A 21,193-nucleotide genomic window follows, 5' to 3' on the forward strand; every position below is an offset into this window, starting at 1 on the left:
TTTTTTTTTTTAAGAAAAAGCAAGCTAAAAGTCTGAACAGTGTTAGAGTTTAAGCTTTGGGCTATCTTTAATACCCCCCAAGCATCTTAAGCAACTCATAACCTTTGTCTCAGTTTCATAATCAATAAAATAGGAGAAACTACAAGGATGCATAATTAATTAAATTAGTCAGGATTAAATGCTAGCAAACTGCTTTGAAGTTACTTTATGTTGTTCTCAGTTATCTTTCTACTCAATAAAACTAATAGGTGAGAAAACATCTGGAATTACTATAGACAACCACGTCTGCAGACTCACAACAGTTAAAAAGATGATCTCTACAAATTTCTAAGCCAAAGTTCATTCAACGACCCCAACGATTTTAAGATACAACCACAATGAACAATTTTAGGTGAATTTCTTTTCAGTCTCAAGGATACCTATTCTTACCTACATTCTCAAAACAAACCACTACACAGAAATCTCAGAGCATCTTGAGGGGTCTTGGCACAAGACAATTCTAGGTAAGATGAACAAGCTGTTACTGTCGTTAATGCTATTCTCAGCATTCTAAACTGTCAATCAAGGTAAGCTTAATCACAAACACACCCTCCAAAAAGTACTAGCCCCTACTGAGAACCCATCAAAGTACTTCCTTCCAAGCCATCTGTCCAGGAAAGCTCTATTAACACACCTAGAATGCAATTGCTCTCCTGTCTAAATAGGCAATGAATAAACATAAAATATCAAAATATGTTAAACAGCATACCTTTTCCACTTCAAATAATGATAATCTACCGACTAAATCTATTTACTTCAATGCCTTGGTTGAACACAAACCTGTATGTATGTAGGTCAGAGACTGCAGCTTAATCAAAGGAGACTAACATTTTGTTTTCAAAGAAGGAAAAAATATTAAAAACAAACAAATAAGCTCAAGAAGGGGAGAAAAGCTAAAAAAGAAAAAAAAAGAGCAGGTTAGGTTAGGGGAAATGTACATGTTAATCAGTTCCTGATGGAAGAGGGACTCAAATTTTAAAACAGGAATATAAATGACTCACTGAGCTACACACTAAATTACTCATTGGTCTACTCACTGAGCTGCAAACACTATAAAAACGTAAGTATTTCTAAATCTAGCTTGAAGGATCCAAAATCAATCTTTTATATTCCAGTGGAGAAGGAAATTACATAAATTTCAATGAGGAAAAAGGAGGCTGTTACACGAGCCTAAGGGTAATGGTGTACAAGCAAAGAATGAGAATCAATTATTTTGAGGATAAATAACAGGAAACCACACCAAAGAGTTCGAATTCTTCCCCCAACTCCATCATTTCTTCTGCTTAGACCAGGAAGGATGTTCTTTATACACTATTAAGCATATTACTAGGGAAATAACTTCTGATCAATGTGTCAAAACTTCTTCACAAGTAAATGTTGGGCTCAATCTCTATACTGAAGCCTCTTTAAACAAAACACATACATGGAGCACATTCTAAATTTCACACATTTCACATCCATGACTAATCATTTAGAGACTCTAGAAATAAGCTGAGATTGCTTTAAGATTCTGGGGAACGGGGTGGGGGAGGAATACTGCAGAAAGACTAGAAAGACATTTGACTTAAGCTTTATAAATATTACCAAAAAACTTTAAATTCTTCAGAAGGATATATAAAACTCAAATACTAGTTTTTAGAATTAATGTGAAAAAAGTATCACCTGTCCACTGATCTTTAACTACCCCATCTACATTTACAACTAAATTGTCCACCTGCCCATCTATAAATACAGACTATCAAAAGAACACAAATTCACCGTGATAACAACACTGCAGATGGTCATTTGCTCACAATCCAGCCAACGTTTACTGACTAAAATACTGGGAGTGCGGGCTAGTGAAAGCATTCTGGGGTAAGCTCACTCTACATTTATTTTCAACATAAAGACCCTGCCAGACACATCTAAGTAAAAGTTCCTTTATTTATTAGGCAAATATTTACTAATTGCCCTATTAAGTATTAGGCACTTAATAAATACATCATAGAATGTTACTAAAAAGCAGTAAAAGCATTTGACCTAATGACAAGGAAATGACTGATTGCATTTAGAAAATTTAGTCCACTGGGCAAACAAGAGTGTTAAATGTAGGTTGTGGAGAAGTACGATACAAAATAACCCATCACTCCATCAAGGTTGATTTCTTCTCTTTATCACAACCTGATCAGTCCATTACAAATTTATTACCACTGACAACCAATAATCAACACCTCATCCTACTGAATGGATCTCTTAAAAAAGGGTTTATCTCCAGTATTTTGGGTGGAATTATCTGCAATTTTTGGTGCAAAATTGCAGAACATTTACTTGATCTACACTTACTTTCCTTGGGTAGAGTAATATGAAGGCAAGTGTGTACTGAAAACTTAAAGAGGCACTCAACTCATTGAAGAATTAATCAGGGAAAAATTAGCATGCCTATCCTACTAAATATCTCTAATTTAACTGGCTGTTTAACCCAAACCCTCATGTTCAAATGCTTGGTCTTTGGCTTTCCTTAGTTATTAAAACACTTGTATTCAGGGCATCTTTTTAAATAATTTGTGTTTTTTCCCACTGGTTAAACTCTTTTACCCACAAAAAATAAGGAATGTCCAAGCCTCCAGCTTCTGAAAATAACATCTGATATGTGCACATAACAAAAGCTTGAGAGAATGCCCTTTTATTTAAAACTTTTTCATTTAAAACTAGAATCCCTTAAGCAACAATTAGACATAAATCAGCCTTTACATTATTAGAAGATAGCTATTTTCAACATTTACCTTAAACCACATGGATGTATCTTCTAACTAGTTAGCTTCCTGTTTCTCCCCCAGCTAGATTAGACTGTTAACTTTTTTTTGACAGCAAAGGACTACTAGACCCCATGGTCTATTTCCCAGCTAATACATTTCAAAAACCTCAGGTCTCTACAGAAACATAAACGTTGCTAGCCTTAAGGATTTCTCTAATTTTTTAAAGTTATTTTGATATGAGCAGGTATCCTTAACTGTTAACTATAGCTTACACAAGTGGGTTCTCAAAGTGTGGTCCTGGACCCTTGAAAGTTTCCAGGACCCACTCAGGGGGTCCAGAAGGTCAAAACAATTTTCATACATAATATTTAAGATGTTACTTTTGCTTACAGTCATTCTCTCACAAGCATGCAGTGGGGTGTTCCTGAGGCTACATGATGTGACATCTCAAGAGACTGAATGCAGAAGCAATATAAGAATCCAGCTGTCTTCTATAAAGCTGAACAAAGTTACAAAAATGTAAAACAATGCCATTCTTCCCACTAAGTTTTTGTTTTAAAAAACATTTTACATAAACTGTCAATTTATATTATGGGTAGTGGGTCTATTATTATTTGTAAGCATATTAATAAATACATATTTTAAGTTTTTCTCAGTTTTAATTTCTAATAAATATCATCAACAGATATAAGCTACACGAAGGCTCTTTAGGCGCTCAACAATTTTTAAGAGTGTAAAAGGGTTCTAAGATCAAAAACTGTAAGAACCACTATCATACACAATTATATAACCCAACACACAGTGCCTTCCATGGATAAGAAGCTCACGTTAATTCTGAAGTATAATTACTTCTTACTTCTTGTAATCTTGTTGAGTTCTGTATCTCCCTGTAAAGCATCGTTCAGCATAAAGCTAGTCTGTTCTAGTCCTCATTTAATGGGCTTTGGATATTTAATTATTCAGAGTCCTCTTTATAAATATGTTCTGATCTCTAATACCACCTACTACTTGAACAGTGTATACAAGTTTCTCAAAGTTTTCACAAAAAATTACCTTGTTCATCCTAACAGCAACCTGTGAAGTAAATGCAAAGTATTACCCTTTTCTTTACAGATTATATAAGGAAACTGATACTCAAAGAAAATAGAACTCTTTGTCCAATTAGGTACTGCTAACTGGTAGAACCTAGAATGTTGTGGCATTTTGCAATTTGCTTGGCTGTCTTACTGTGGTATAATTGCAAACTCTCAAAGAAAATAAGGCGAGGGCATTACTTTTATTGTCCCAGTGCCAAAACAGGGATTTTCCCCTCCTTAATAAGAATGTAATCAGATTCAACACCCAGTCACAGTATTAGTCAACACATCGGCTACCCTTTTGGTCCCCTACCAAAAAAACAAAAATAAAATAAAATTAAGAGTGTGGGAGAAAAAATATACGACTATATAACACTCCAAGATAATGAGTTAGTTAAGGACTCACAGATTAATCATTTAATCAATGAAACGACAAGCACGCAAGAACAAGATCAAGCTTAATACAATAACGCTAGATTATATCAACAAATGGATGCCAATGGGTTAAGACGGGAGGCCTACATAAAATGGGTTCAATTCAGAGTGTGGACTCGCACAAAGTTGCGAAACTCGCTTTATTGGTTCTACAAATCCAAGCAAGTGACTAGACCCAGGCTTGCAAAGCTGTATGTCAGACACACTTTGTTGCAAGATGCAAAGATGCCATCCTACCCCTTGAACAGAAATCACCCCACATACTAGCTTATTCTTGTTATCAGCACATCTCGTTATGCTCCATTTTAACTTACTAAGTTTCTCAAGAGATGCTCAATTTCCTGCATCTCTTTTTCACAGTCAAGTGGACTCCCTGACTGACAGAGGCAAGACTGACTCACAAGAGGGTATCTGCCACTTGCACAGTTCTTTTCCATTTTTTAGATGTATGTGCCCAGTGAAGCCATTTTTAAGTTTGATATGATTTTACCTAGAAAATGCCAGAAGTGTGCTAATTGTCCATGTTGTCTTTCTGTGGTTTACTACAGATGAGCAAGAGTAATCCCACCATTCCCTGTGAGGTAGGCTTTTCCTAGTGTTTACTTTGGTCTTTTTTTTTTCTTCAAATTTCTTTTGGGAAAAAAATTAAGCTACGATTATAGCACCACAGCAATAGCTACAGTTATAGCTAATGTACCACCACCAACCAATTTGTAAAGCAGTGCCATACACCTTATTTGTTGTTCCATACTCAACATCCCGACAGATTTACAGGTAAAAGCTAATTTACACAAGTTTCTGCATCCTCACAAAAGAACTGCAATACTGCTCTGTGAAACCAATTAACCGTTAAGTTTTAAAGGCTTCATGCAGAAAAAGATATCTGACTTTACAAAGGCAAGCAAAGCATCAGATGTCTGAGCGCGCCAGGAAACCGCAGTTATTTCTATTCCTTATCCCAGAGTATATTTTTCTTTGTGGACCTACCGATGTTGTTTCCAAGGACATAATCACTATTTAAGTAGTAAGCTGTCAAAAGTGCTAAGGCATTCTCTAAACTATCTTCCCAGCTCCGGCCCACAATGAGACATGTCACAGCTAAATCATGCCATTGCCGTTTTCCTATATTTCTTCAAATGAACTTAAGATTTTTGAAGTGCACAATTCGAATTGTACGCTATTAATATAACCCAAGATACCAGTGATCATCTCAAAGCTAATAAAGACTAGCGGTTGCACCAGGGCCCTACCAGGAAGTAATCAAAGCCGTGTGGCCGGTGCGATCCTAAGAAGTCGCTTAGAGCAGACAATGAGAGGGCACTGGGGCTTCCAAGGGGGCCAGCAGGAGGAGTTAAAACGCTTAAGCTACTCAAAAGCCTTATATAAACCTAATAACTGTTTCACAACACAGGAACTGGGAATCCCAACGCAATTTCGGACAACCCAAAAGGTCTGAAAAACAAACTCGAGCCGTCCCCTCCAAAGCAGCTGTTGGCTCAGCCTCTGAGCTTTTCAGCCCGCAGCCTGTTTTCAAACTTCACCATCCCTGACGGATGAAAGACCCCGACCTCTGCCGCCCGAGCTCCGAGCGCCTCTCGGGATTCCGAGGTGCCCGAGCCTGCGGAGAAGGGAAAGGAAACCCAGGCCGGGGTCGGTGGCGGAGAGGGGCCCCGCGCGCCCTGCAGCCCAGACAAAGCTGCGCCCGGAGAGCGGCGCTCTTCCCGTCCTGTCCGCGGAGGAGCGCGGCGCGGGCCCCGCCACACATGCGGCCGCCCCTAGGGGGCCGGACACCCGCCCCACAGGCGACCCCGCAACACGGACGGGCACAGCCCCCGGCCACAGCAGGGCGGGGCAAGGGCGCGCGCAGCTGGCCAGGGTCCCCGCCCGCGGCTGCCCCCACGCGCTCGAGACCTCCGCGGACTCCCGCCCCTCGCGGCCCTCTCCTTCGCTGGCCCGGCCGTCGGGCCTCGGGAAACAAAGGAGCCGCCGCCGCTCCCGCCCGCGCCCGCCTCATCGCGTACCCTCCCCAGCCCGCCGGGCCCGGCTCGCCCTCGCCCCTCCCCAAGTCCGCGCGCCGGCCGCCTGCAGCCCCTAGACGGCAGGCCCGGCAGAGCCGGGGCCTTGGGTGCGCGGCGGGGCCGGCCCGTGGCCGCACTCACCGCTGCAGCACCAGGACGACGGGGAGCCGTTGGGGAACTTGGCTGAGTCTGGAGCAATGCAGACGCTGGAGCTCAGGTGTGGACACTCCATGGCCACGAGGAGGGCAGCTGGGAGGACCGCGGCTCCAGGACCCGGCGAGGTGGGGGCGGAGGAACTCCGGAGGCTCCGTCTGGTGTCGCTCCTAGCCGGGCTCTCGGCCGACGGCGGCTGCGTCTCGAGCCCTTGCGTCAAAGAAAGCACGGGCTTCCGGACGCCGGGTTTTCTCGCCCGCCGTCTCCCGGCGCCCCGCTCCGTAGAACGTGTAGCTCCGAGATCCGGGTTCTGCAGCCACCCCTAGACTGGAGGCTTCCGCCTTCCCAGGCCGGCCCCTCCCCGCCCCGCCCCCGAGCAAGCCCCGCCCCCGGGCCCGCCCCCGCCCCCGCCCACCCCGCGGGGTGGGGTCCCGGCGCGCTCCAGCAGTGGCGCAGAGTCCGGCTGTGTTCCGAAGTGACTTTCCTAGTCACGCTGCTTCCCCGGCCCCGGGAACGGTGGGGCGCCGAGCAGGGCACCCCGGGCCGTCCGCGGCGTTTCCTGCGGTGGGCGGAGGAGACTGAACCTACGTGGTGCGGCTACTCGGTGGCTTCGTGGTAAAAATCCGGCCGCTCGGCGAAGTGTAAAGAAGAACATTAAAACCTCTCGGGCAGACAGGCACTGTGGCCCTCATTTTATACACGAAGAAACAAGCTGGGGAGGCCAAGGGCCTGGCCCCGGGGGAGGCGGGCAGCGGGTTTCATGGGTGCCAGGGCAGTCCCGACTTAGCGTTAGGCTCCTTGCGGCAGGTGCGATCCGTAGCCCTTTCTAGGTTCTGAACACGTGGCGTTAGCCAGCCACCTAGATGCTGCGTGGCTGGGCCCGCAGGGGCGCCCACGAACCCGCGTTCAAACCCTGTCACTGTGACTCACCATTTGCGTTACCTCCAGCACGTCGTAGGACTTTCAAGCCTGGAAGTTCAAGTGAGATTAACGTAGCCTGGGATTGCTGGGCAAGCTAAACTCGCCATTACCAGGCGATAAGAAGGGAAGGGATCTAGCATTTGTTAGACACCTACGGTCTCCCAGCCAGGCACTTCACATACCGCATTTAAGCCTCGCAACACCCTACCAGCTGTTACCATCCCCTTTTTACCGCGGGGGAAACCGAGTCTGTAACTTGTTAATCTGTATGGAGATTGGATCCCTGACCCTCTGACCTCTTTTTAGTAAGGGATTAGAGAAGAGGGCAAGCCTCAAGGGGCGGCTTGGGCCGGCATACCCTGGATCGAGCCTGCGATCTCACTGGGGAACTTGAGGACGTCCGGGGCTGTTACAAATATTGCTTCCAAGTTGGGGCTCCTTGTAAAACCCGGCGAAGGAGCCTCGGGGCCAGAAGGCGAGCAGGGGGAGGGGGAAGACTGATGTGGCAATCCTGCGGCCAGAGCGAGAGGAGGAAGGAAGGTCAGGAAATGATTAACCGGGCCGGGCAGTGGTTAGAGCCGGGCACCTCCCCGCAGTGTAGTCCTAGAGCAGCCAGGGACGCCCCGTCAATCACTTCTTACTCCTCCCTACCTCCCACGCCACAAGTCGGCCTCTTCCGCATAGACCTCTGCCTAATGGTATCCACCCACCGGGGGCACCTCTGCTCATCCTTTTTCCAGAACTATTTCTGAGTCCTCAAAGATCTGTCCTTTTCCAAGTGGTATTTGATTGCTGTTAGAGCAAGCCTCGGCCTGGGATTTTTATGGCAGTGAGGCGTTGTGGAAAGTGCGTCTGCCTAGGAAGGCAGGCCGGCATGCTTTCAAATCTTAGCTCTGCTGCCTACTTGACGGCCAGGCTTAGCAAGTGTCTCTAGCCGTTCCAAGCCTTTTCTAGATCTGTAAAACTAGAAGAAGAATACTTGTCTCGCAAGGAACATGTGAGAATTCATGAAAATTGCCACCACATACTAGGTGGCCAATAAATTATAACTTTGTATTTGTTTTTACTGACACTAGATGAGAGCTGCTTCCCTGGGAAGCGGGAGGAGGAGAAACAATAATATCTGCCCTTGGCTCAAGTTCTTCCACCCATCTCTCCATGTCAACCTATTTGTCTTTAAGGCCTTGCTCCACCAACCTTCTGTTTCCTCTGGACACCCACCCCCACTAAGCATCCATAACCCCTTGTTCGGCCCTGGAGCATGACCTCACTCAGGCCATGCTTCATACCCGTATGTAATATTTCTTCACCCTCTCAGAGACTCCGTTTCCTAATCCCCTAGACTTCAGTTTAAACATCTCTTCCCGAGGGAGTCTTTCCCGACCCTGTCGCATCCCCGGGGTACCTCCCAGTGTGTGATGCCCTAGTCTGCCCCAACATCGGCTTTTAAAAATACTTTAAAAAAAAAAAGTGTCTCCTATATTGCCCAGGCTGGTCTCGAAATCCTGGGCTCAAGTGATCCTCCCGCCTAGGCCTCCCAAAGTGCTAGGATTACAGGCATGAGTCACCGCGCCCGGCCTAAAAACACTCTTCATGCATGTAATTATTTGTTTAATGTCTCTCTTCCTCTTGTTTGTCCATAAGGTAGCAAACGAGTCTGTCTGGTTTTCTGCTTTATTTCTAACATGCGATGTAGAACATGGAGGATGTCTGCTAAATAAATGAATACATGAACGAGTGAGTGTGCGGTATGTTAGCCATGTCTACCATGGGCAGGAGCTTAGCAAGTGGCCCAATATTTGCCAATATTTGACCCCTAGAGATGATCTCTAAATTTCCTTTCAGTTCTAGCTTTATGATTTTAACGGGATCAGGAATGTGAAAGTGCTTTGTAAGGTGTAAACTATTTTAAGGGAAAAGAAAGTTTGTATTCGTGACTTCTCTCCCCAGCTAGAATAAAAACGCTTGGGAGCAGGGGCCCTAATTTAGTCCTGGTTGTGATAGTCCCCAGAGGGCAAGCTCTATCAGGCAGTCCAGAGAAGTTGGGCAAAATCAGAGAGGCCCTCCTGGGGCTTTTGCCAGATTTCCCTAAAATAGCGAAATTTCTTGTGTCTTTGAAAGTTTTCATAATGAGAAAAGAGTGGAGAAAAAGAAACCTGCAGTGAGTAAATGAGTCAAATGGGGGAAGACCATGAGGCACACTGGGAAATCTGCCTTTTCAGTCCCTCGTTTCTTCAGCTGCATTTAATACAACATTCGCGTATTTATTCTTGGCCTGCATCCCTCTGGCACTGAGGAGCTCTGACTTACATCCCAGGGAGCCCTGAGGGTGATGAGCCAGCCTCCAGCCTCCAGCCTCCAGCTCCCGTGCTCTTGAGTGCGCTGCTCCCGGGATTCCCCACCCAGCCCTCTGGACATCCGGGGGCGGGGAGGGAGGGTGGTTTCCGCGGCAAAACCTGCCCGAAGTGGCGGGCCTGTTTTAAACGTTTGCATTTTTCAAAGGGGAGGAATGCAAAATTGCAACCGTACTATCAAATGTTTCTCTCCTAAAGGATAATTGTGTATATACATGGAAGTGGGGCCGGTAGTGAGGAGAGGGTGAGGTCATATGTTGCAGGGGAACCACTTCGGGAAAGGTCTCAAGGTTGCCGCGATTTTCCTAAAACCTTAAACTTAGGACTTTTGGCAGAATTGATGGCCCTTAACCAACAATTACAAGGCAGACCAGGCCCTGGGGAAAACTAGCTCTGACTATCCCTACCCAAGGAAGGCTCATTGGAAACACTCCGAGAGATGACTTAATTATTAATATTTACCATAGAGATTGTTCTAGGAGCAACGCCTCCTTGGGAAACCAAAGTTATATCAAGAGGAGCCTTGGTAAGTGTTGGGGGCAGGGAATGGGCCGCTGCCGCTCAGAGACTCTTCTGTTGCCTGGTTTAATTTTCCTAGTGGCACCTATCTAATATTTCCTTGCATGTTTACTTGCTTATCTATTGTCAGTCTCCATGAGAACAAAGATCTTGCCAGTCCTGTTGGTTGCCTGATTTCCAGCCCCTGGAATACAGCCTGGTAGGTGGCAGGCCCTCAGTAACTATTTGTTGAATGACTAAATAAATGGAGAGGGGTGGGTGTGGGCTCCAACCACCCAGCTCTCACTTCCCCACTGAGGAATACTGGTGGTGTCATTCTCCCCACTACATCCCATTTACCCCTTTCACATCATCTCCCTGCTGGAATTCTTCAGTGGTTCCCCATCTTTTGGATAAAATCCAAAACCCACTGCTCTCACAGGTACCTGGCCCCTCCCTTTTATTATAGCTTTTTTTTTTTTTTTTACTGTTACAGAAGTATTTCAAATAGTCCCCTCATAGAAAATGTGCTTCCTCATACCTCCGTGTCCTCCCCTGTCTCGTCCCCTTCTACTTGGTCTGCTCCTACTCCTTCCCCATGAAGCACATAGCCTCTTCTGGGAAGCCCTCCATCACTCACCCAAGCACACTTCTCACATGGTGCTGTTATTTTCTGTTCACATTTCAGTCTCTCTTGGGAATAGGTGTTTTTGTTTTGTTTTTCATCTGAGGATTTTCAGCACCTAGTTCAGCAATAGCAGATCTTAAAAAATTTGTCCACTGAATGTTGTTGGAAGTGCTCCTTTTTAAAGTGATTACAGCAATAATTATATGATATGGTCCCCTAAGTATTCAGAGAAAGGACCTCAACTATTTGAGAACAGAAACTTACATGTTATTGGGTCCCAACTAGGTGCCTGATACTGTGGCAACTAGTTGAGACCCAATAAATACTATGGTTTTTATTTCTTCTTTAATCATTCCCCCCACCAACGCAAAAAAAAAAAAACAAAAAAAAAAAACAAGAAAACCTTGGAGGTGGATATTATCATCTCCATTTTACTAGTGAGAGAACTAAAGCTCAAAGAATGTTAAATAATTGCACAAATTTACACAATCAGTAACAGGTCTTTTATCAAAAGAGGTAAAGTTTCACCTCTCATGCACATGGTCATGTCAATGATTTTGCAGTATTACACAGGAGAAGCCAAAGTTCCGAATAATGGAGTCGCTTAGTGACCACAGGACACAGACAAGCCTCTGAGTAACTGAAGAAAGATTTATGTTCTGTGCCATTGTCGTAATTACCGCATCATCAACATATTGACTTATACTGCTTTTAACGCTTTCCTCTTTATCATTGAAATCTCCTTTTATGAAGGAGATGAGGGGGTTTTCTTGTTTAAAGACCCACTTTGCAGATAAAGCACTGACAGATTAAGCAAAATAGTGTGGCTCTAGCACCAAACAACATTTATTTATTTATTTATTTATTTATTTATTTATTTATTATTTATTTTGAGACACAGTCTCTTTCGTCCTGGCTGGAGCAAGATCGCAGCTCACTGCAGCCTTGAACTCCTGGGCTCAAGCTATCCTCCTGCCTCATCCTCCCAAGAAGCTGGAACCACAGACATGTGCCACCACTCCTGGCTAATTAAAAAAAAAATTTGTAGAGATAGGGTTTCACTATGTTGCCCAGGCTGGTCTCCAGTGGTTCCCGCCTCAGCCTCCTGAGTTGCTGGGATTACAAGTGTGAGCCACCTTGCCCAGCCCCAAACAACTCTTTGATAGTAAATAAGTCACTTCTCTCTGGGCCCCAATCTTTCTTTCCATCTGTAAAATCAGGGGGTTGAACTAAATGACCATTGAGGGCCTTTCCAGAGAGAGAATCCAGCAATCCGGTGATAGTTCACAGTCATCCAGTGACACCAGCAGAGGCAAGACTGCTTTGTATGCTGTGGAAGAGACTGCTGTTTACACCAAATCTGCTTTCTTTTCCTCTTGGTTTCACAACTCGAAATTTCTTGGCTTCTCTTGTAGCTAGGTGTGGCCGTTTTAGCCAACGATGTCTGAACAGAAATCACAAGAAAGTCTTGGCTGGGGCTGGGCGCGGTGGCTCACGCCTGTAATCTCAGCACTTTGGGAGGCTGAGGCAGGCAGATCACAAAGTCAGGAGATGGAGACCATCCTGGCCAACATGGTGAAACCCCGTCTCTAATAAAAATACAAAAATTAGCTGAGCGTGGTGGCGTGCACCTGTAATCCTAGCTACTCGGGAGGCTGAGGCAGGAGAACAACTTGAACCCAAGGGGCAGAGGTTGCAGTGAGCCGAGATCGTGCCACTGCACTCCAGCCTGGGCGACAGAGCAAGACTCCATCTCAAAAATAAATAAATAAATAAATAAATAAGGAAAGCCTTGGCTGGGGCTGTGAACAGCTGCCCATGACAAAAATACTTCAGTGTCCAGTTTTGTTTATCAATAACACATGAAGGAAATGGGAGAAATACATTAGGCCAGGCCTAGAATGAAACACAGGGCTTCTAGGCTTGTAGTCTGCCCTTTTTGTGTTCCATCTTCAAACATTCATTTATTCGGCACATCTTGTCTGTGCTCCTACCACGTGCCAGGCACTGAAGATTCAGCAGCTCAGTGCTACATGGGTCTTCTATTCTGTTGACATCTCTTTGCCACTATCAAGATGGAAAATGTTGTGGTATCACTTATTTCCCCTTGCTCATTTGTTGCCTAATTAGACATCAGAACCTCTGAGTTTCAGTCAAAGGGCTGTCTAGGCTCTGAGCTTGAAGCCTTTTAATTGTGAAAATGACATCACCAGTAAAAGGTCTGGCCTGGTGCTTGGCACACAGTAGACCTTCCATAAATGTCTTTTTTCTTGAGACTTTGGCAAAGAGGAGGATTGATGTGCAAGGTGGTGCAGAAGGTTAGATTTTTGTCCTTTTAGAGAGACCTGAGCTGGATCATTCATTCAACAAATATCACTGTTGCACTAGACTTTGAGATAGAAGAGTGTGCAACACACAGATTAAGCCTCAAAGGGATGAGGCAAGGTATAAGAGAAACAGACTAGCAAACAGGCAATTGCAACACAGTGTGATAAGTGCTAGAAGGGGAAGTACAGGATGTTTCTTAGCCACAAACAAGGGGCAACTAACCCAGGCTGGTGAGTAGGGGTGGGGGAAGCATCAAGCAAGGCTTCCTGGAGGAAGTAGCATACGACCTGAGACTTGACGGAGACCTAGGCATTAGGAAGGTGAAGTATGGGGAAGGAGTGGGGAAGGGTGCATAGTGTCCCAGGCACACGGAACAGTATCTGCAAAAGCTCAAAGGGGCTCAGAGAGGATTGAAACTGATAGTCTGCCTGCAGAGTCATGTACAAGGGGATGGAAGGCTGAGAGATGAGGCTGGCAAGGTAAGATGATGAAGGGTTGCTAAAGGGTTGTCACAGAGAACTGTGAGTAGAGGATTCTGGATCCCAGGACCCTGGCATCTTTCAGGGTTGCATTTTTTCAGGTCCTAGGAGAGGGGATAAGGGGGCAAAGATACAGAAAGAAAGGGGAGACAGAGTAAAGAAACTAACATTTACTAAAAATCTGTAAGATGTTCATAGCCTGGGCAACATGGCAAAACCCATCTCTACAAAAAATACAAATATTTGTCAGGTGTGGTGGTGCATGCCTGTAGTCCCAGCTACTTGGGAGGCTGAGGTGGGAGGATCGCTTGAGCCCAGGAGGTCGAGGCTGCAGTGAGCTGTGATCGTACTGCGGCACTCCAGCCTGGGTGACAGAGCAAGACCCTGTCTTAAAAAAAAAAAAACGTTTGACTATATTAGTCATCTGAGAAATGCAAATAAAAACCACAGTGCCTACCTAGCTAGAAACAAATAGACAGGGGTTAGAATGGAGATGTGACTCTCAGCCTCACGCATACCTTATCATTACCAGATCTCTCCCAGACTATGTCCCAGAGGAGTTTACAACCCACTGAGAAGGAGAGACTCAGACTTTAAGAAGTGAATTGTGATGGGAAGAAGAATCCAAGGCTTAGGGAACCTCCACCTCTGTCTTCCCCTCTTCCTTCCTAACCCTAATCTGAAGTGTCCATTCTTCTATCCAGGATATTCAGCTGACCAGAAAATGAATTTCTCAAACATCCCAGAACATAGATTTTCATAGTCCCAGACCTTTCCATGAGGTGCTTGATGCATTGGAAAAAAGTGGGGCTTTGAGTCAAATATCAAGCAGGCTGGAGTCCTGCTTCTACCACTGATCTTGGGCCAGCAGCCTGACCTCTTCTGAGCCTCCATCTCTGAAATGGGAATAATATTAGCTGCTCCCAAAATGGTGACATCCCTACTTTATATCCCTCAGCCAGATACTTAATGTTTGGAAAGAGAGAGCAAGGATTTCTATGTTATGATCAGCACCACTTTCTGAAGTTGCTTTTGTGCATTTATGTAACCATACCATAGGATATAAGCATATTTTATAATTAAGCCATTGAGAAAGCTCTGTGCTGACCCCATTATAAATATTTTCTGGCAGCAGTAGTAGGGGAAAACATATTTATATTTAACATTACTACTGTCCAAAGAACAATGGTAAGAAAGTAAGGAAAGGGGCTTAGAGCTCTTTGGCCTTTCTCAGTTACCTGTGGGACAGCTGGGGTCTTCCGGCTAGAAATGGAGCCCAGAAACAGCAAGGCTTCATGGAAAATTATGCTTCCTAAGTGCCCCTGGGGCAGAGCAATTAGAGAACTGGAAGGGTCGGGAGTTTCATAGAGGAGGAAGCTGATCCCAGATCCAGCATCACAGAGTCCTCTGGTCAGCTCCTGACACCATAATGCTCCTTGCTTGCCAGGTTCTGTACAAAGCAAGCTACAGAAGAGGTTTTGGGGCACTGAATTGGCCTTTTTCAAGTGTGCAAACGGTACAAGCTGATTTTACTGGGGGAAAGGATGGCTGCAGAGGGAAAGGCACCAAATGCAGCAGTCAATATAGTAGTTCCCTCCATCAGTAACCTCCAGACTCATGCCCAGGAGCCCTCTGAAGGCAGTGGTAGCACCAGGATAGAGTGCCTGGCACAGATGAGGCACTCAGGGAATTACATTAATCTGGAAAATAAATGTGCATTAGCAGTGAAAAGCTTACTCTAAAGCTGGCTCTGCAAGGAACTGGGAACAGCTGTTGGCCTGGGGGTGGGGAGGCTGGGAGAAGAGAGAGAGGGGGAAAATGACTTTTTCACCATACACCATATTATTCTTTTTGAATTTTGTACCAGTGGTTATCACAAGGTAAGTAATATTTTTAAAAATTTAAAGCCTAGGCCGGGCGCGGTGGCTCACGCTTGTAATCCCAGCACTTTGGGAGGCCGAGGCGGGCGGATCACGAGGTCAGGAGATCGAGACCACGGTGAAACCCCGTCTCTACTAAAAATACAAAAAATTAGCCGGGCATGGTGGCGGGCGCCTGTAGTCCCAGCTACTAGGAGAGGCTGAGGCAGGAGAATGGCGTGAACCCGGGAGGCAGAGCTTGCAGTGAGCCGAGATTGCGCCACTGCACTCCAGCCTGGGTGACAGAGCAAGACTCCGTCTCAAAAAAAAAAAAAAAAAAAAAAAAAAAAAAAAAAAAAAAAAATGTAAAGCCTAATGTTATTCCCCAATCAGGGAAATTTGCAGGCTAATGGGAGGGAGAAAGTGGGTCTTTAGAGTCAAACTAACTTGAGTTTTGACTCCAGCTAATCCTACTACTTCCTAGCTGTGTGTCTGAAAACAAGTTACTTACCTTTTCAGAGCCTCATACCACTTAACTATATTGGGGAGAATGAGCCTCCGCTGCATTGTGATGTAGGTGAAAGTGATAACAGCAACACTTAGGAGGTTCACTATGTGCCAGGCACTCTTCTGAATGCTTTCTGGCTGTGTGTGGACTCATCTCATCCTCAGGACAACGCTACAAGAGGGGTATTATTCTTTTCTTCCTCCCCATTTTACATATGAGGAAACTGAGCCATAGAGAGACTAAAGAACTTGCTTTAGTTCTTTAGTTCTTTAGGCAGGCTGTTTACCTCCCAAGCCCAGCTCTTCCTACCTCTACTCTGCTGCCTTGAACTGTTAGCATCCTCTTCCTTTCAATTAGGAATTCTTAAAAATGCAGACATTTTCAAGATCCAAAGAAATGTCTTTCTCATAATGGGTTGTTGGATATGGTCACAGGCTAGTGAGGGCAGTGCTGATTAGGGAATTAGCAAAGCAGGTGAGAGCGAGAGAAAGAGAAAGAACTCTATTGAAGTTAAGAATTTTGCAATCAGAGAATGTGATTTAATTGTAGCATAGCACAATCATAGCTCGCTGTAACCTTCAACTCCTGGGCTCAAGCAGTCCTCCTGCCTCAACTTCCTGAGTAGCTGGGACTACAGATGTATGCTACTACACCTGACCAGTTTTTTAAACAAAAAAAATTTTTTTTTGCTATTTTGCCCGGGATGGTCACAAACTCCTGGACTCAAGTGATCCCCCTGCCCTGGCTTCCCAAAGTGCTGGGATTACAGGTGTGAGCCACTAAACCGGCCTATTTTTATTTTAAAATGTTTAATTATGTATTAGAGGAGGATTCCATAAGGTCTTCAGGACTTAGGGCCTACAAAAACATTAAAAGGGTGGAGCAGACTTTTAGTCAGCGTTGCCTCCTCCACCCCCCTCAAATGGGTCCTGGGTTGAGTCACCTTCTGCTTATGTTGCTGACTCTGTGGTCATCCATAGTAGGTCTTTTTGTGATTAACATCCTGATACTAACTTGTCTGTGGTCATTTACCTATTCTACTTCGAAGACTGGATCAAAAAACAATCGCAGGGCCAGGCGCTGTGGCTTACATCTGTAACCCCAGCATTTTGGGAGGTCAGGGTGGGAGGATTACTTGAGCCCAAGAATTTGAGATGAGCCTGGGCAACATAGTGAGTTCCTGTCTCTACAAAAAATTTTTAAAAATTAGCTGGGCGTGGTGATGCATGTGTGTAGTCCCAGTTACTTGGGAGGCTGAAGCAGGAGAATCTCTGGAGCCCAGGACTTTGAGGCACTCCAGCCTGGTCAACAGCAAAATGTCATCTCAAAAAAAAAAAAAAAAAAAAAACTCAGTGACTTGAATGTTCCAGGCAGTTGGTTTCTCAATTTCATTGAGTTTTTACTGCACTTGGAAAAAAAGGTTTTTTTCTGCATTTCTTACACTTGATCTTAGCCAAAAGGCCGAGAAGCGATATTTTCTGCATTTCTTTAAAAGAGTTTCAAAGTAAGTAATGAGCCTGAATGGGCAAGGGGTAAGGACACTTATTTTCCTTTGGCTGAATTGAAGGTTCTTCCTCCCCATGTCCCAGAATGGTTCATTTCCTTCCAATTTCCCCTTTGCGTGCTCACTACCCCTCCTACTCTAAGACCCTCAGTGTTTCCTTTATGTCTTTCCTTGACCCTCAGAATTAGGCCATTTGCCCTTCTGAGCCCCTCCACAGGCCTTGGAGGAGCCTTAGGCTCAGCCTATGCTCAGAGCACTCCCAATGCTGGGACCATCCCTCCTCTTCCTGCCCCCTGAAGTGTCCAGCATGGCAGTGGACCTTGGCCAAAGAAGAGATGAACCATGTGAAGACCTCATCTCTGCCTCCCATCACCAGTTTTCTCTGCAAGCTCACATCATCTCTTCCTGCCTCTCATGCTTTATCTATAAGCAGCTTTCAGCAGCTCCTTACTGCCCCCAGAAGCAAGCCCAGACCTTTCCCTGGCATCTGGACTCTCCTGCATTTGATCCTGACTGACCTGCCAGGCTTGCCTCTTTCCACACCCCGACCCAGGCCTGACTGCAGAGCAGATCCTGAATGCTGTCACCCTGGCTCCTGGCTCGAGCTGTTTCCTCTGCCTGTTTCTCTCCAGCCTGGGGAAGTTGACCCATCTACCAGGGCCTAGCACAAAGCCCATTTCTAGAAAACTTCCCAGCACTTATCTCATTCATATTCTCTCTCCTTTCCATCCCTCCTTCCCTACTCTCTTCCTCCCTTCTCTCTGTTGCTCTCTCTCTGCTTCTCTCTCTCTTTCTGTTTCTCTCTCTCTGTGTCTCAGTGTGTATTGATCTCCCTCCTCAGCCACGTTCCTATGGGACTCCCCTTTTACCTCTGAGATAGCACTTATTTCGGGCTGCTTTGGAGTAGAGTTCTTCATGTTCACACCACCTCCCAGGTTAGAAATTGTGCTCCTGGAATTCAAGAGCTACCCATTCTTCATTCATGTGCATATTGATCATCTGCTGGCCACACCCAGGGTTTTGCACCTGGAATAGGTTCCTAATAAATGTTTGGCACTTGGTACAGTGGCTCGATGGACAGAGCGAGCCTTGGCTTTAGCAATGGATAGCACACCTCCTAATGTGTGACCTTGGACAAGTGACTTACCCGCTCCAAACCTCTTAGGTCCAAAACCTATAAAACGGGTGTTAAAATAGTGCCTACTCCATAGAGTGGTGAGGGATAAATGAGATAATGTGCAGAACATGTAACACTTACCACTCATAAACTAGGCATGAGTCACCAGCTTCATCCTACACACACTTTCGGAGATTTACTTTTGCCCTGGATCCTCTGGAGTGGGTACTGGGGAGAAAGTTACTAGAATATTCATGTTGAAAGACAAAGATGACCTCTATGCAGTCTGGGCCTGGCTACAGAAAGGATGGTTAAGTCTGAATGGATTCTAAAGAAATCAAGGGCACAATGCTGGCAGCTCTAGGCCCTTATAAAAGGCGGGGCCTCTCTCTTCCCAACTAAAGAAATCAGACACTGCCTAGGAAACCAGCTCCTTTAATCTCCTTACGCTAAAGATTAACACCTACCAGAGTCCCTCCCCAAAGCCATCTTCATACTTTAATGTGAGCCTGAATAATTGGAGGACAGGAAAGGCAATCTGGAGCATGGAGAAAGGGAATTTTCTTTTTTTTTTTTTGAGACGGAGTCTTGCTTTTTCACCCAGACTGGAGTGCAGTGGCTCAATCTCGGCTCACTGCAAGCTCTGCCTCCTGGGTTCATGCCATTCTCCTGCCTCAGCCTCTCCGAGTAGCTGGGACTACAGGCGCCCGCCACCACGCCTGGCTAATTTTTTGTATTTTTAGTAGAGACGGGGTTTCACCGTGGTCTCGATCTCCTGACCTCATGATCCGCCCGCCTCGGCCTCCCCAAGTGCTGGGATTACAAGCGTGAGCCACCGCGCCCGGCCGAGAAAGGGAATTTTCAAAGGAACTTGGCCATTGTGTCTCTGGCACTGAGGTTGAGGGGAACAGAGGCCAGGAGGGCAGGACTCTAGAAAGCCAGGGAGCCCCTCCTGTCATTGAGACACACAATGAATCCTTTTCCTTGGATTCCAGGAGCAGCAGTCCTGGACAGGGGCCGTGGAGGGTGAGGTATAATGGGGAGGGAAGGTTGGGTGGGAGCACAGCAGTATCCTCCCTCTGTCTGGCCACTGTGGTTCTCAGTGTACATTCTTAAATGGGTGTTTTGATATATTTCAGCCTCTGAGAATGTTGGCAGACCACCAGCTTTTCTCAGGGCCAAGCTCCCTTGAATAAGTCGATGTACTTCTGCACACCATCCCCACTGGCCTGTCCACCGTCTAGGTTCCTGTGATGGGGTGGTGGTGTGGGATTGGGGGAGGGGTGGGGGGATTGATGCTGGGGACAGAGCAGTTGCTGTGGAAGATTTGAGTCCTGCGTGGCAGCCTTTCCCTTGGAGACAAGATCCTGAGCTAGGCTCTTGGCACGTGAATGACTTTTGGAGACCATCTAGTCCAATCCACCCTTTTACAGATGAGGAAACTGAGACGTAAAGAGCCCAAGCAAAGATGAAAACCCAAATCTCACCCCAGTCCAGGGTTTTTGTCCTGTTTCTCTATGACAGTCCCGTAAAGAAATTTTGCTGTGATATGATGCAGGTGTCATAACAAGTTGAAAAGGACAAATCTGGATTTGACTAGAAAGTGTGAGTCTTACTTGCTCAATCTCACATTGAAGCCACAACTTGCTCTTTGCCTGACTTGTAGCTTCTCATCCTATGGTGTGGGGAGGGGTGGGCAGAGGGGGGACTGGTGCAAACAGTGTCTAGATTTCCTCTCTGATAGACTTCTGGGGTGGAGTTGGAAAGGTCCAAGGTGAGGTGTGAGAGTTTTGACTTGATGGATCTGCTCTTTTGAGTGCTGGGCAGGTAGGCAGGCATTCTCTTCCTCCTTCCCTAAAAGATCTGTAGCCTCTTTAGGATCAAAGGACGCTGGTGTGCAATGAGAATGCCACTGAGAGGTGGCACCCAGCACCCATCCAGGAAAAGGAACAGACAGAGTGAAAAACTGATGATGGTAACTCACATGAGTTTAAAAAAAAAAAAAGCAGAAGTAAGTAAAGCTGGCATGGGTATGACCAATGGAGGGGCTCAGAGAATGGGGATGTAGAAAGGATTGATGAAACTCTCAGGGGAAATTCATTCGCTCAGTCAAGAGCTCTTTTGTACGAGGTTCAGTTGTCGGCGCTGGAGAAATCACACCAAGAAGGGTGCAGAGACCCATTGCAAGTGACCCGGGAAGAGGAAAACTCAGTCATGGGCAGACACCCAGTTAAATGGAAAGCAAATTAAAGGAGGACAGTGGGAAGAATGAGATCTTGAAAAATCCATCAGCAATTTCGGGACAATAACATCTGCACAGATTATATTTTTTTAAAACCTGGGAGAAAGGAGTCAGTGGGAGACACAATTTGAGAGCTACTGTGGCATCTGGGGACCAAACTAAAGTGTTTGCACCACATGCTGGGGTAATTCAATCACTCAGCAAGCACTGTCTGAGCACCTGTGTTTCTCTGGCCACACTAGTCTCCCTGCTGTTTCTTGTCCTCACCAGGCATGCTTCCCTACTCTGCCTTTAATCTA

At 45.7% G+C, this 21,193-nt stretch overlaps 1 protein-coding gene across 6 annotated transcripts in view; it reads right to left on the reverse strand.

Annotated features, from left to right (window-relative positions):
- Positions 1 to 11,219, reverse strand: part of USP3 (ubiquitin specific peptidase 3) — an 82,997-nt gene extending 71,778 nt beyond the window's left edge. For 3 of the 6 annotated variants that reach the window (XM_055278215.2, XM_055278214.2, XM_063638935.1), the window contains exon 1: positions 6,445 to 6,800. Coding sequence is in view for 2 of the 6 variants with exons in the window: in XM_063638933.1 (XP_063495003.1) it covers positions 6,445 to 6,535 (91 nt within the window). In the remaining 4 variants the exon portion in view is untranslated. Of the gene's footprint in view, positions 1 to 6,444; positions 7,426 to 7,735 lie in introns of those variants that run through there. The other 3 variants (XM_063638934.1, XM_063638933.1, XM_055278217.2) reach the window with 3 other exon arrangements.
- Positions 11,220 to 21,193: the final 9,974 nt, after the last annotated feature.

This window comes from Symphalangus syndactylus, chromosome 5, assembly GCF_028878055.3.
Source record: "Symphalangus syndactylus isolate Jambi chromosome 5, NHGRI_mSymSyn1-v2.1_pri, whole genome shotgun sequence".
NCBI classification, from domain to species: Eukaryota; Metazoa; Chordata; class Mammalia; order Primates; family Hylobatidae; genus Symphalangus; species Symphalangus syndactylus.